The 16,485-nt window shown below is 45.8% G+C and overlaps 1 protein-coding gene across 1 annotated transcript; it reads left to right on the top strand.

Annotated features, from left to right (window-relative positions):
• Window positions 1–7,525: 7,525 nt before the first annotated feature.
• LOC126536733 (very long chain fatty acid elongase AAEL008004-like) lies at window positions 7,526–14,350 on the top strand. Its single transcript, XM_050183748.3, has 2 exons — window positions 7,526–8,484; window positions 12,330–14,350. Exon 2 carries the CDS (start codon window positions 12,371–12,373, stop codon window positions 13,226–13,228), a length of 858 nt encoding a protein of 285 aa, XP_050039705.1. The 5' UTR covers window positions 7,526–8,484; window positions 12,330–12,370; the 3' UTR covers window positions 13,229–14,350.
• Window positions 14,351–16,485: the final 2,135 nt, after the last annotated feature.

Genomic DNA, 16,485 nt, shown 5'->3' with positions numbered 1-16,485 from the left:
CTCACAAGCTACAAAAACATTTTAATAAAGTTTTAATTAGCGATCTTAGAGGCAATATTTGCAATATTGCATTCACAAAACTGAAGCCCGACAGTCATATGTTGCCCAACAACTCCACAAAGGTCGTCGTAGGTACTACGGCGGGCAGTATTTTGGCCGTGGACAGCCCTGAACCCAAACGAAAATAGTGTCAGCGACACTTGTCTCCCCACGCTGTTAGAAAAAGCCACCCACCTACTTCCCTGCTGTGCGGGCGCTGATATGACAATTACGAGTTCTGTTCATTCTGATCCATTAAGCCTCTCTTTATTTGCTGCTATTGGCAAACGTGATTGTCCGAGCTGTGATGCCGCCACAAGGTTGGGAACGGAATAGAGCACGCTTCGCGTCGATTCCAGCCGTCATCATGTAAAAGAAAAAAATTGGAGAAGGCTGCGATGAAGCCCGTGCCAGCGTAAGGTTTCGCTACTGTTGGTCTGCACTCGCGGCACTCTTAAAACGGTTGCACCATTGCGGTGTATATTTGCCCCACAACGATAATCGTCATTTGCCTAGCTTGTGTTTTCTTTCTTCAAAACTCGGCGCTCGCTACTTTCCTGTCGAGAATGCTGTGTCACGTTGATAACGCGCAAGCCATTCGTGACTTGCAAGTACGAGGCTGGCAGCGTTAAAGAAAATGTCGCCATGAAAGATGACTATTATTGTTGTGGGACCAGATAAGCCACAAAAGGTGATTTTTTCTTTAAGCGAATGGAGAAGATAGAGAGATCGACGTCACTGTCGTACTGTTTCATATTTCCTTCGGTACTGTCATACTGGGCCGACTGCAGTGCCAAAGAACTGCAGGCTGCAGCACCCAAGAGGATTTTGTTTAGCGAAGTTTTGTTGAGTTAATAATATGAGCCTGGGTGCTAAATTCCCGAATTACAATGTTTCCTCTATAATTGCTAAGGAGTTATTTAAGACATCCTATGTTAAGATAGCCCGGACTGAACGGAAGACGGACCCAAGAGCCACATCGCCAGACTGTGTGTTTAGCGACGCCCGCTCCCAAGATCAGCGCACCGCACATGACACATTCCGCTAAGGCGATTAGTCTAGCGAACGCTTCGCGAATTAATTTTTTTAGCGCGCACATTCGTGCAATTATTACGTAGTGTGTTGGTAAAGCTGCAGCTGACAATTCCGTGGCACTACACAACTGGCACATCGGGTACATGAGCTCGGGTTGCTGCTCCAGTCAAGCCGGCGGAAATAGAAGGTTCTTCAGACATATATGACCCCCCCCCCCCCCCCAACTGGCACACAGAGCGCTATTGCCCCCACCCCCCACCCGCCCCTCGTTATTACGCCACTGCTGAACAGCCATATAAGAACCTAGCTTGCCGTGGTATGGAGCAGAATATATGTCGCGATATTTTCTTTTAAAAAAGCAGGCTGAAGTCACGCCTCGTCTTTTATAGCTGCCTTGAGGAAAAGGTGATATCGTTGTCTGGCAAACCACAGCGTGCATGTTGGCGAACGCGTAGCCAAAGCCGTGTGCACATCCAAATGTGACTGATTGCATTTTTGTTCTTGCCGCGGCGTGTTCATGTGTGAGCTCTTCCGTTCAACTTCGTGTGTGATTTATTTGTGATCAATTTGCTGTGATAGCACTAAAATAAATTCATATACTAGACCACTCTAACTCATCGCTCTTCATAGCTCGGAGCTATGTATCTAAAACGATGCCCGGGTAACACTGTTCCTGTTCTTTTTTTTTTTTCGCCAGTCATTGGAAGTCAAGCTGTCTTATACGAAAGGCTCGCCCTAACACTTTGCGTGAGCTCCAATAAATAGCTCTGTCAGTGCCTATATTGCTGTAATTTATTTGGAGTATGTTGCGAAACATGTTGTCTAAGGGAGATTAGCCTGGTTGACATAACACAAATTCAGTGAGGTTTATACATTTTCACTTCTGTACTACCCTTATGTAGTGATGCTGATAACACTGAAAATGAGCACCTGCTACAACTAAATGTAATTTCAGCACTGCGTATGAAGTTTGGGTATTTCCAGAAAATATGGGAAGCAGGCCATTTGTGGCTATGCGGAGCTGAAGAAGCTCGTGTCCGGTGTGACGATGGCGATGGGCAGCGTGATGCTTCCATGAAAACAGCGAAAAAGGCGCAAACGGCATCATCCAGCCATCTGGGTGGCTGCGGCGGAATCCACCACCTCTAGCCGCAGCAAAAAAAAAAAAAAAAGCATGAAAACGATGGTCTTTGTCAGGACTAACTATACTGATGCGACGCAATTGGCATTTTCCATAAAACCGCGAGAATGGCCCGCAACCAAACAGGGGTGATGCCGGACGTGAATGCAGAACCGACGCGTTCCATCCTCCTTTGTGGCCGCGACGGCAAGATATCATTCGAGAGAGAGTGAAAAGGAGAGGGTAAGTGTATAGGCAGGTGACAGCGGGAGCAGGATCAGGAAACCAGTGTGTCCTACGCCCCAGATGTCACAGTTACGTTCACTTGTCATTCTTCTCTTGGAACCTGTTGTTGTCTCGTGTTTTCTGCAAATTACTGCCAAAATTTGCTGTGTGTACCAAGGTTTTCAACGTCTGGCAAAGGCAACGTCTGAAAAGCAACTTTCTCTGAAGTGTTTCAAATGAAATGGGAAAGACCAATCAATATGCATCTGAGTGAAGAACGAGAACAAATGATTTATTGTAACTGGAGCCTCAAATTTCAGAACAAGTGCCTGTGGTTGCAAACCTGTTCCCACTTGCATGGGTCACTAAGTGACAGGCAGTATAATGTATGAGGGCAGCGTAACCGTCTTGATGTATAAGAGAACACGAGTGCTGTCAGTACCATCATGAATTGTTACAATCAGCTTGTATTTCGGTTACTAGATATTTCGCAATCCCGCTTTTATCACGTGACTTCATATCCTGGAGTGCTGCCGTGTGCGCTTCATCCATGAGCCATAGGGGCCGAAAGTTTCAGCTATTTATCACGTCTGTATTCTGGCGCCAGGCCGCTGCACATACTGATGGCAAACGTTGCACTAGTTTTTTTCCCCATGCTTCGAAAAGCCGATGAGTGCCCAAAACCATTCGGCCGGTTCGTCGGACAATAGGAAACACAACGTCCTTCAAAAAGGGAGAGAGCAACGCGTCCCGCGCATGCGAGAAGGGAAGCAGGCCATCGACAGAGTTGAGTGCTTTCCGGCGGCGTCGTCCACTTACCTCGACCTTCGTGTGATAGCGTCTCCTCATCTTCCTTCAGTTTTGGTGCATTTTTCGTGATGAGGAATTGTTAGTGTGTGGGAAGGGGGCATCACTTGCCGCCGTCACCGTAACTGTACCGCATAAGGCGGGCGTTTGAACTATTCTGTGGTAGACCGAGCTTTCACGGGTCGTCGTTCCTGAAGTGGTCACTGTCGCAGCTTCGACGGGGCGAGATACGGGAAACCTACGGTGTGAGGCCCCACGGCCGGGGTGCGCAAGGAAAGAGTCTGGCTGCTCTAGTCGGGCACCAGACAAAGAAAAGAATGCGTTTATTCCAGTGAGTAGAAAGCAAACACGGCAGGGTACACTCACAGCGTTGGGCGCGGAGTGGCGCTAGGGGTCATAACCATTCGAAACCGAAACTGGATACCAAAACAGGATATCACATTCACCCTCTCATGCACTAGCTCAAATCAACGCTGCTTACCTTCCGCGATTGGAGGAGCCGGCGCTCTTGCACCAGAACATGGCCGATGGACTAGAAACATTTGTTCGCCACCCTAATACCAATCCATGTTCATGCAATTTGCAAACAGCTGGGTTAAAAAAAGAAGTCAGAAAAAAGCATTCAACACATAAAAGTCGGCGGTGCCCCTTACATGAGCTGCATGTATTTTGGGATGCATGAAGATGATAGTGCTTTATATAGGTAGACGCAAAGCCTTTTCATCGCGCCTGTATATAAAATGCACCCTTTTTGGCGCACTGGGAGGTGTGCAAAACGGGGTCGGCGTATTGTTAGCACGTTAGCACGGAATCAATGGAATGGGGCTTGCTTGGGGGCTTCTGAACGTAGGGAAATAGGCATCAGATAACGCGGCACATGCGTGACGCCCATAAAAAGCCCATCAGTGTTTTTAAAGCAGTTCGTGCCGACGTCGGCTGGGACGAGGGTCCCATTATTATTATTATTCTTTCCTTTTGGAAGTGTTATTTTTATTAAATACAAGCCCGCAATAAACAAATTCAAACGAAAGATTTACGCTAGGACCTGTCGAGAAATCCGTGTTTGGTTGATCCGGACCTGAACGAGGAAGAAGTAGAAGGTGTGAAGCCGGTAGGTCTACAAGCAAAAGCCAGAAAAAACATACATAAATTTCTTTTTGTCCTCTGCTACCACCTTATCCCAGTAATATATATATATATATATATATACCCATTAGTGGGTTGTGCCACTTCACCTGAAACGAGCACTTAATTCAGCCTAGCTAAGCAAGGGTACGTGGCCAACCACTCTGCCTGAACAACGGCTTTCAAAATGTTCAGTTTCAGTGCGCGGAAGATGCAATGGTACAAATTGGCTACGCGGAACAGAAACGAGGAGCTGGCAAAACCACGAGTCCCACAGGTTCATACTGGTTTGCGCTTAGGCTAATTGACCGTAAAGCCCACTTCAGAAAACAGTGAAAAAAAACTGCACTTGTTCCCCCTTTCTGGTCTCAGTACCCGCCTGTCGAGCTTTCAGAGGTAGGAAAGTACACAGTTTGTGGGAGTACCATTGGCACGATGGGCTGGACTTGCTGCTATCCCTCCGCAGTACGGAGTTCGAAACAAGGCAGTGGGAGGTCTACAATAAAACAAAAAATTCCGTCTGAACCCATCTACGATGATAGCCTAAGTTTTGCGAAACATTCGGGCACGCACGCACGCACACGCACATTCTTTGATTACCTTATTCAACATCTATGACATCATTGTTCACTTCATCTGTTGTGCCCAAGAAAGTTATCACGCGAAGGTGCGTGCTTGTAAAATTCCTCACCCCTTTTCAAATGTTAGCGTGCCGCCGAGCAAACTTACTCGCTTACCATGCTGCAGGTGCAGGTTCAATTTCTCGCAGTGGGCTAAATCCTCTTAATTACTTTTAAAAGCCAAGCACTCTTAGCCCCTTCTTCTCGCTTTTCGGGTGCTCGCTGCCAACTGTCTTGTACTGTTGGCTGGTACTGGACGTTGTGAAAACAAACATCGTATATAGAGCAAACCGAGGCGGCCGGGGGCGGCGGGTGATGCACGTAGGCGCAGATGTGAGCTCCAGCGCCAACATGCCGTCGTCATCATATCGTCATCGTCGTCGTCGTCGTCACTTCATCGCCGTCGTGCCATTGTGATTACTCCTTTCTTTGTCATGTCGTCATCATCTGTCCGCTGTCTTCACTCTGTCATCATCACTGCGTCGTTACAACGCAGCCATCGTTGAGTCGCCGTCGTCATACTGTTTTCGTCATTTCGTCGTCTTCCTTCCATGATCGTCATGCCGTCGTCGTCAGAGTGTCGTCATCATACAGCCACGCCGTCATGGCCGTTCCATCATCTCCATTCTGTCGTGGTGATTCCAGTGTTGTCCTAACATTGTCGCCATGCCTCCTTCGTCAGGCCATCATTGTCATTCTGTCGTGGTCATTGCTTCGTCGTTTGTACAGCTTCGTCACGCCATTTTCATTAAGCCGTCGTCGTCGTCATACAGTCGTCGTTATTCTAACATCGTCATACCATCGTCCTCACCTAATTGTCATCATATCTTCGTCATTCCATTGTCGTCACATAATCGTCTTCATACCAGCATCGTCCCTTTGGCATCGTCATAGCGTTGTCGTCACGCCGTCTTTGACGTTCCCTCGCCATCGTGTCATCATCGTCATTGCATCGTCATCGTGCAGTCATTGTCACGAAGTCGTGGACGTTCCGTCGTCACCAGTCTTTTGTAGTGAGTCCATTGTTATCATGCCATCGTCGTCCTGCTGTCGTCGTCATACAGTTGTCATCATCACAACTTGGTCGTTCCCATCTGGGTCATTCTTTAGTTCTCATGTATGGGATGCGCGTGATTGAAGGCCGCAAGTTTTGTTGATCGAGGCGTTTCGCGGGGAAGATGTCTAAAACTTGCTCGTGCCCTCTACTTCCAAGCAGTCGCTAAACAATAACAATGTTGTTGGCAAATACCAACAAAAGTTTCATTTATATTGACACGTGTACTTATATTTATCGGGCGACCACGTTTCGCCGCCTAACAAATTTTATCGCACAGCGCGGGACGCGCCTGCATGAATCCGAAGTCTCTGGAAAGTTATCGATGCTTCTATCCGCTGTATGTTGTCGCCGAACCTTGTGTTATCTGATTTCATCGCGTGACGGGAATGGTGTAGAACTTTGTGGAAGGCGCGCGGGTCCCAACGATTAGTCTGGAACATTCGATGACTGCTGTATAAAAGCTGACGCGCTGGACCCGCTGACCAGATTTTTGACGATCGCCGACTGTGTTCGCCGCTTTCGTTGTGCTATAAGTGTAGCCTGTTTTGTGGGCACAAGTTCGCCCAATAAAAGTTAGTTTTCTCGTTCACAGTATTGCTACTGTGTTCTTCTACGTCACCACCACGTGACAATATCAATTCGCAAAGTGCGTAAGATCCACATATTCTTTTACTATATAGACTTCACGCAACGTAGTTTATAAATGACAAACTATTCTGTATTTAATAGGGCATTCGAAGTTCGTTTTACTAGCAATTATATAGCAATTATAGGGACACTCCAGGCAAGCTATCGCAGTTGCCGTCTCCGTGCTGTTCTCAATATATTTAAGTCTATGTCTTCTATATGTTTGCTATATTTTTACATGCCGTGTATGCCAGATAGATGATATACTGTTCTACAGCCAGAGTTGCTCCAACCAAGTTTAATGTTTTGGCTAAATTTGTCATCAGAATTTTTTTAGAATTGCAGCTAGCAAAAAAAACATTCCCATGAAACATGTAATTCACAGCGCATGCTTCTGTATCCCAAATCGCAGATTTTTACCAGCTGCAAAAAGTTAGTACTCACGATCTCAAATTGGTGTGGTTTAACTAGCTCCGCTCTTTACAGGCAGCGCAAGGCACCTGTAGGAAGTCATTATGGCTATACATGGCATATTAGAGCAAGCGTGCCAGAGATTTCGGCGGACGCAAGTATGTCGCATCCGCCTATAGTCGTGCGCTCGTACTCTTAAAACGCTGTCTAGGAGTCGAAGCGCTACGGTAAACATTGATATCGCTCGCAGTGGTTCGCACTGCTGGTGAAATTGCCGTTCCCTTTTCTTGAATACTCGTACTCAATTGGACACGGTAATGAAGCTATTCGAACACTCTTGCAAATAACCATTGCAACGTCTAGGCCTTATGGCCTCCATGCGTTTACACCTTCATAAACACTTGCAAAAATGCGCTGTATTTTGATATTATTGATATTATTGTTCAATGTAGCTTTACGTAATGATACGAGCTTTCGTTGTTATTTTATAACGGTACTTACGAACGTCTTCGAGCCACTGCGTACTGTGCCTTATCGCTCTACTATCGTCCAGGAAAACGTGCAGTATTCAAAGCAGTTCTCCCTCTATATATGCCCTGACACTTCCTCAACAGTGCTGCCGTTTCGCCACATTTATTCGTATTGTCTTCTGCGGACAAAGAAAGAAGAAATAAAAACAAGCCGATGAAGCTTTTGTACATAAAGATAAAATTGGCTCGGGGTCCTTCTTTCTTCCTTGTAGCCGCACGTTCGTCCCGTTGCGAAGGTTCACCGCTGGTGCATTCTAATTTCGTTACAATTACGCACAGTGAAAACCCCTGTCATTTGTTATTCAAATTTGGTTTCATCGCAATAATTTCTAACGTTGTTAGTTCGCTTGACGTTGTTCCTATCTACAGCATTTTCGCAACAGGGGACAAGAATGCCACTTGCAGCCATAATGCTGCTTCTGTCTTAGTTGCTGCTAATTTCCCTTTTTTTCCCTTCTTTTTTGTTCTTGCCTGTGTTTGTGTCTAAACAAGGGTCGCGCTTTGGCACGGACACCTTTGTTCAACAGCGAGTTTTCTTTTTCTTTTTTTTTAAGCGCTGCGCAACCGAAGAACAACGTCACCCAAATCTTTCAAAGCACGACTGAAGGAAAACAGCCGAATTTGGGAGAGGGCAACGAAGTCAAGGCCACCAAGATAAGTTTTCTTTGTTTACCCCTTAAAAAACAACTGTCGACGCAACGCAGATAGCTAGACGAGAGCTAAAGAGGTTTAAACTGCATGGGTGCGCGCCAGAAAAATTTTCTTCGCCACTGGCCGTCCTAGTGTTAGGCTCACTCGCCGGCTCCCAGACCTTTGCGCTCGCTATTTACAAGCTGTGCTAGTGCTCCCTGTGCGTTGACACCAATAACCAGGCTTGACACGACACAGGTACGTCTGTCTATGGATACCATACTTCAGTCAATTGTATTTAGGTAACACTTATTTTGCAGTACTGATGCTAGCTATGAAATCTATCCGTCATGCTGGCAAAGACGATTGAAAATATATACCCATTCACGTGGTTCTTGCAATGGGCCAACGTTTTCACCGAAAGGTGTGAGACACTTATTTGAGCTCTAGACGCTGCCAGACGCTCACATAAACGCCTATCATTTTGAAAGCACCATAAAGGCAGGCGTAGATTCTCGCGCGAGGTATTATATAAGAGGATCTTCGCGCTTGTGTCCTTTTTTGCGCATATAAAAGCGTTAACAGCCACATTAAGGAATTAGCCCAGGAAATGCGGTTTTCTATTCCTTCGCCATGTAATGCCTTACCTATGCGAGCTGTGGAAAAGAAGCAATGCTCGCAGAATCAACTAACTGTGTTTGCCATAAAATTTTGCTTCGCGTGTGAGTTTTATGAGACACACAGGTTGATTACAGCCGACTGTCTAAAATATGTGTTCTTTATGGTTATATTGCGCTTAGTTTTACACTGACGATATTAAGTGAAGGAAAGGACGTGGACGTACGTAGCGCTACGTAAGTCCACGTCCTGTCCTTCACTTAATATATTCAGTATAAAACTAAGCGCAATATAACCATGAACGTTCACCAACTAGCCCCCTTCATTGCTTTACTATATGTTCTTTAGGTGAGGACACTTGCGAGGCGGGATTGACTAGATAAAGTATTAACGGTGCATGCCAGTCTGTCCTCTGACGACAACGAATATCTTTCTGTGGGGTGACTCAATTCAAGGGAATATAGGTTTCCCCTCCCGTTGCTACAGCAAACGGCGCTTCGCGGAAAATCTGAATTCAATTCAGAGACATAATTTTGCCGCGTAGCTCAATCATTTCGATTTTCCCGCGAAGCGGCGGTTGCTACAGCAACGAGAGAAAAAAACTTTTTCTTGTCCTTGGCAGCTATAGCGTGTTGTTCGCGCTTAAAGAAGAAAGTGAAGAATAACGTGTTAAAGCCCGTGCAATGCATCTGGACTTTTCTGAATATGTGGTGGCAGTCCAAGATAGCCGTCATATCAGCTGGCTGATTGGCTGAAGGAATATCATGTGACGATAATGTCAGGAACGGGGTTTTCGTAAACGTCCATATAACGTGGCATGACGTTGCACTGCATGGGCCGCCGTTGCGGAGAATTTCCGCCATTATTTTTGGTGCGTTGATGAACGCGATATGCGCTAATGATCATTCATATGCACTGGAAATCGAGAGACATGTGTATCGCAACATTTTCCCCGTCAATTGGGGCAATGAAAATCTTTCGTTCATAATGCGGACTCTTATCGTTCGCATCGCTCTTGGGTGGTGTAGGCAGTTGTGTTTTAAGCCATAATTAAAGAAAACGCGTTTATTTGAAATTATATTGCTTGAGCATACAAATCTTCTGCGACTTATTGCACTTCTCACTGCTGCATTCGTACTGTAATCAGCATTAATAACTTGTGTCGTGCCCGTTGGGAGGATCGAGTCCATTATGAAAGGCAATGTCAGACGAAAGGTTCGCTGCAGGTCCTAAGCTAGGAACTGGCATTAGCGATCACATCCACACAGCACCCAAGCAGCGGATTTGGGCACAGGAGGACACAGGAGGAAGGTGTCCATGTCAAACTAAAGAATTACTTGTTACGAAGCAGTAGCACACAAGAAGCGCAGCAGAACTTTTCATTGTCTATCTAAGTAAGCGTCGGCTAGTCTGTCTGAGGCTAGACCCTGTTTAAAACTATTTGTAGCATACAGTGTGTCTCTATTTTTTTTTGCATTCATCTTGGCATTGGATAATTCATACCAAAGACATTCAATCGACTATAAAGCCGAAGGAAGTTTTATACTAGAGGTTCATCCTTATCCAGTCAACGAGAATTTTACAACTGCCGCTTATGTCACTTTGCCTGCTTTTATTGCTGCTTTTATTTTATACCTTTTATTGCCTGCTTTTACGTGCACTTATTACGTATAATCCGGTAGCTCTAGCGAATTCCTCGGCCGATACGGAAAGAATTGTTAGAGTTGGGACGGCAGGCTAGCACACAGCTGTCACGCTGTTCGAGTTCACCAGCACTGTTCCGCATGACTTTTATTTTGTTCCTTGAATAGATAAGACGACGAGCGACATGCATGAAGAAGGTCCTTGGGTAAAGCAGCCGACGCACGTGACTAGCAGAACTTTACAATTATCATTAGGAACATAGGCTTCACACAAAATAGTGATGAAGCCTAGTTTTAAATATTGAATGTACCACGTGCTTTGTAGTTTTGATTTTCTCGCTGTAGGCGATATGTTGCTTAATTGAAAACTCCATGAATACAAACTCGTTTTTTATCGATAGTAACTTGATTCGTCACTCGTCCTAGCGCTGTGTACAGTGGGTAGTTATCGACTTCGCTTTAAAGCTCCTACGCAGTAAAGGCTTATTCACGTCGTGTTTCAATAAAGAATGGTAGGCGACCCTAATGTTTGACTTAGGTGTTTCTTAGCAGTGCTCGCACGTGGGCGTTGGTGTTCTGTAGGTTAAGCGAGCGAACGCCCTTCCCCTGGCAGGATACGCGATGGCAGAGCGAAGGAGGTAGCGGAGGAAGCGCAGCGCGCGCCACCTGCCGGAGCGTAGCCCCCTATTGAGCGGCGCACGAAGCGCACCTTACGCGCCCTCTCCGGTGCTGACGGCAGAGCATGTAACAAGCGCGTGCGCGTAGCTGTTGCGCGCAAGCGAGCGAACGAGCAGGCGAGCACCGGGCGAGAAGCGAGACAGTAGGGAGTGACGTCACATCCGCTCGGATGAGGCAGATGTTCAATCTATGTCAGGCACCTGTTTTCCATTAGTTGGCGGGTAAATATGCCACCTTATTATGTGTGACATCATTAGTGACGTCAATACTTCCACTCTATAGTTGCGGAATTCCAGGAATTTCACCAAAGTCGTGCTCATATGGCGTGTCTCTAAGGTCCACGTTTCTGTGCTTTGATGGGTGGTAATCAGTGATATGTAATAAATCCTAATTATTCCAGGTACTTCAGTAACTCAACTTACAACTAAACTTATGCTCTGATATACCTACAGTGAAACCCATGAATTTAGTACTGTACTATGTTTTTAATTTTCCTTTTTTTTATTTAATTTGAATTTCGTCCCCAGTCGTATCAGGAAGCGAACCAGAAGTGCTGCGCAAGAAACAAGAGTGTCGCTCGATGCTCGTGCCACTAAAAGGTGGTGCCATTCGTTGCACGACCGTACCGTCCGCAGATACCATCAATCACCGCTGCTCGATCAAAATTAGAGCGACCATTTCGCCAGCGATATTTTCATAAAAGAAGAGGAAGACAGTCCCTATTAGCACAAACCTTCGAGTGTGATTCCTGAATAAATTATTTGGAATTCAAGACGGAAACTGTTTCCGTTCTTTATTGTACGTAGTTTCCAACGAAATATTTGTCCATTTTCTTCAGCATATATGCTTTGAGGATGGTCAGCCTTATAAACGGCACCTCTGCTGGAATTCTATTTATTTAATAACTGTTTTTTTACAAACATGCGCAAACAGAAAGTAAATTTAAGCTGTGCAACTTGCGAGCATTTGCGGAGCAAAATGGTTTACGTTGAGCATTTTACACAAGGAGAGAAAATACCGGCGTGCTATCTGCGCTGTCTGCGTACGTCAACGATCAATGCATGTAGTTTCTTTGATAAGTAGGCTGCTCTTTCGGATTTCATAACAAGTATATTAGATTAAGTAAAGCTCTCGTGTCGCAGATCCTGTTTTCTTTCTTTGCAGCAACGAAAACAGAGAGCCTGCAGAAGAACATAACGGCGAAGATGAAGTTCACCTTAAACCCCGTCACCTTATCCAACCAGATAGTTCAGATGGGAGATCCTCGAACGCGCGACTATCCATTGGTCACCAACCCTCTCTTCGTCTTCCCGATGGTCGCCCTCTATCTGTACTTTGTGAAGGTGGCGGGTCCACGCTGGATGAAGGACAGAAAGCCATTCAACGTCGTCAACCTCGTCCGCGCCTACAACCTGTTCATGGTGGTAATGTCGGTCAGGTTTCTCTACTTTATGCTACCGTTCACGTACTTACCCGGTGGCCACTACAACTTCTGGTGTCAGGGCATCACCGGCTACATGAACGATGAGATGAGGGCCTACTACAAGCAGGGCTGGATCTTCACGGCCGTCCGCTACGCCGACCTGCTCGACACGGTGTTCTTCGTCTTGCGCAAGAAGTTCACCCACATATCGCACCTCCACGTAATTCATCACACGCTAGTCACCGTGAACGTCTGGTTCTACACGCTCTTCGCGCCCGAGGGTCAGCCGGCGCTGGGCCTGGCCCTGAACGTGGCCGTTCACGTGGTCATGTACTCGTACTACTTCCTCACCACTTTCGGACCGAAGGTCCGCAAGTATCTCTGGTGGAAGAAATATCTCACGGCCGTGCAAATAGTTCAGTTTGTCATCATGATCATCCACTTTTCCATACCGCTGTTCGTCGACTGTGGCTTTCCCAGGCATCTCATTATCATTGGAAACGCGCAAACTTTCCTCGTCCTGTGTCTGTTCGTTAACTTTTATGTCAAAAACTATTCATCTAATGACTCCCCATCGAGCAAAAGACTTACACAGGGGCAAAAGCACGACAATGTCACTGTAGACGGGAAAGCGGAGTAGATTTAGCCGCGTAGAGCGATTTAGCAGGTGTTCTATGTCACAACTTGTCATTGGGCAATTTGTTGCTGCTATATGGCACGGTGCGCGTAATCGCAACCCCCCCCCCCTTTTTTTTTGCTGCTGTACAATCATCATCATCTCTCGTAGTGTGCGAGGGGAGAAGTTGCACTCCTGAGCTGCACTCCTGGTAACTTGGCATACAGCTGTGCTGTATCGGGAGCTATGAACAGGCGCAAACACTTGCAAGTTCTGTACTGTGTTGTATCTTTACAGCTGGACATCAGCCTATGTGTCGTTCCGAGCAATCCCGATGTCGACGTCCTGTTGGAGCTAGCAGCCTTTTACAATTATTTATCGTCATCGTGCACTGTCGAGACAGCACTGAATATAAACATACCTTACACTTTCCAATGCCTAAGAACTCTACCAACTTGCTGGTATGTATCAGGAAACTAAAAAAAAAACAGTCATGACTCTCCTACACATTATTTCTAGCAAGAGAACACACTGATGAGTCCAACCAAGCAATGGTATCATTTGCATTCACACCTTATTTGGCCTGGTTCGAAAACAAGGAACCATGCATAGCACGAGTGGAAAGAGTTCATAGAGGTCCACATATAGATACTATATATTGCAGCTTTCATCAAGTTGAACAGATGACTAGAAGTAAGCAAAGTGCAGTAAAGAAGCGCTGAAGAAGAGGGTAATGTAATATTCATAATTTAATTATGAATAAACCTGGGCTAATTCTTACTCGCTGATGCAACTTTCTTATGCAAGGCATACAAGTCAACAGTAACCCTCTGAAGGCTGAGAAGTGGTAAGAAGAGTTGCTTTGGACGACAAATGCTTGGTGATGTCTTACCTAACTACACATTTTGTAATATAAGGCTTTTAGGTAATGAACGTTTGAGAGAACACGCTTGTTCGTTTGGTTCACGCCGATGTGTGAATGTGTGCGAATGTACAAGTCTGCCAGAGAATGCTTCGTTCTCCTTGAGAAAGAAACCCTGCGTAAACTGGAAGACAGAGAAATGTATCTGTAGAACACTCGACTGTAGTTTTTGTGATGTTGTACATTGTGTATAAATGGCAAGAGAATAAAATTATTTACTCCATCGTCGCATGCTCCATCTTCTTCTTCAGACTCGCTAAGAAAAAACTGTAATAGAGTGTTAATGTTGCAACGTTGTAGTGACGGCGAACAGCTGCAGTGGTAAAACGCAAGTCATAAAGCTAAATGTTTATCGGGCGAACCTGTGCCCAGCTTCACAAGTAACACTCTGCACAAGGATACCGGAATCTTCAAACTTTGATCTGCAGATCAGACCATCAATAACATTCGGGAAACTTTCGGTACAGAGAGGTGGGTCATGCGCTGAGTGATAACCTTTAACATTCGTTAGCCGTTGAAATGCGGTCACCGGATATATATGAACATGTACACGTACCTCTATGCTCTGGCGTGTATATATTGCAGCGTCAGGAATAGAGTGCTTTACTCATTCTCGCTCCCCTGCACTGCGCTGTTCCTCACTTTCAACATATACCTGCACCACATTTGGGAGAAAGAGAAAAAAAAGTTTACTAAGAACGATTTCGAGTATTAGTTTTATCGTCGCCGTATCGCGTCCATAGTTTTCATCTGACACCTGCTGCGGTGTCAGTGTTTCGGGAGTAGAAGCCGAACGAACATCAATACCGTACTTGTCAAGATGCGAGATCTGAACCACTAGGCCTGCATTCGCAAAAGGCCCTCATGCTACAATCGCTCGTAAGAGCGAGTTCTGGCGAATCCTCATGCTCCACATGTTATTGGAGAAAGCAGCCGGTCAATGGAGAATAGCACTTACAAATGAAAACCTCTGTGAATTCCGACCCTGATCAGCAAATTTGAGTGTCTGCAGCACTTAATCACTCAGTGTCAATAGTATATCATTATGAGTATATAAAATGACCCTCATCAGCGCAGCTTGTACGATAATGCGCTTGCTGAAGCATTATAATTTAGTAAACGTAAATAGGCGCGTTACGCTAGCGCAAAGGAACGCACCATCAAATAAACTTAATGGAGATAAATGTTCATTTTATCCGCTATGGTAGGAGTAAATACACTGCATGCGGTGACAATCCATTGTAAATGGCTGCTCGTAAGCTTATTCCTTCTTTTCGCGTTACCAGCCCAATATTGTTTCAATATTAGAGACTTCGTAATCATATCTGAAGAGGCTATAATGAATATAATAACGCCTAATGGGCTCGAACGATAATAATATTAACGTGGAGACTCCAGTTTGCGTATTAGGTTCCTTTCGTTTGGGTAGGGTGTGTTCAGTTTCGTTCGAATAGCTAAACAACATAATTGAAGAAGCTGCTCAAGTCAAACAAGTTCGGTAACGCAGCTTTAATGAAAAATTCAGCACTCAAAGGCATCATTGTCTAATGTTCTTCAAACTCGCGTAAACCGGGGGTTTCTACGAAGACTTTAAGTAATATTTAAATATAACCGCTTAGAAATAGAAGGACGGTTCCTTCGGATACGTGCGTCAGTGGTGGCGATTACGGGGTGACGGGTGAGACGTGGTAATTAGTCGCTAATCAAGAAAAAATCATTAATTGAACTTAAAGCGTTTAGTTCAAGCTGGCTCATTATAATTGGAAAATTGAAGCGACCTCTCAGTAGGAGACGTATCATCTTCTGGATAGGGAAAATTGCGATTACCCGCAGAACTGCTGCACGACAAATTTCGGCTATCAGAACGCGTGACACTGAAACTGGGAGGCTGCAGCTAAAGCCCCTCCATACACGTTTTCGCCGACCAAAGCGGCGTTGACGCGGGGATGGAGGGGTTTTGGCTGCAGCGAGCGCAAAGCCGCGCCCCTCGAGGCCGCGTTCTGCTTACGTCACCCAGCAGCAGGTAACCAGCGAGCCGCGCCTCCGTACTGCTCGCTGTGGGCAAGACAGTGAGGAGTACGGAAGAAGGTCAAAGAAGTTTGTAGAGGGCCGGAGATTTATCAAAAAGCATCAGATCAAACTTTGCTTTCCTCAGGGATTTAGCTTAGCAGTTCGAGGATGGCGTACTGCTATGGTACTAATGGGCGCAAAGGAAGAGGAACGTGTTCGCAGTGAGCGAGCAACTAGGCAAGCCCACGCTCTTTCTCGCCTTCAGCATGTCCGAGGTCCCCAGCCAACGCCTGCTCAATTCATCGAGACAGTCAAAGAGCTCGTCGAGGCAAACTACTGCAGGGTTGAC

Source organism: Dermacentor andersoni, chromosome 4, assembly GCF_023375885.2.
Source record: "Dermacentor andersoni chromosome 4, qqDerAnde1_hic_scaffold, whole genome shotgun sequence".
NCBI lineage: Eukaryota > Metazoa > Arthropoda > Arachnida > Ixodida > Ixodidae > Dermacentor > Dermacentor andersoni.
This window is presented reverse-complemented; position numbering and strand designations above follow the sequence as displayed.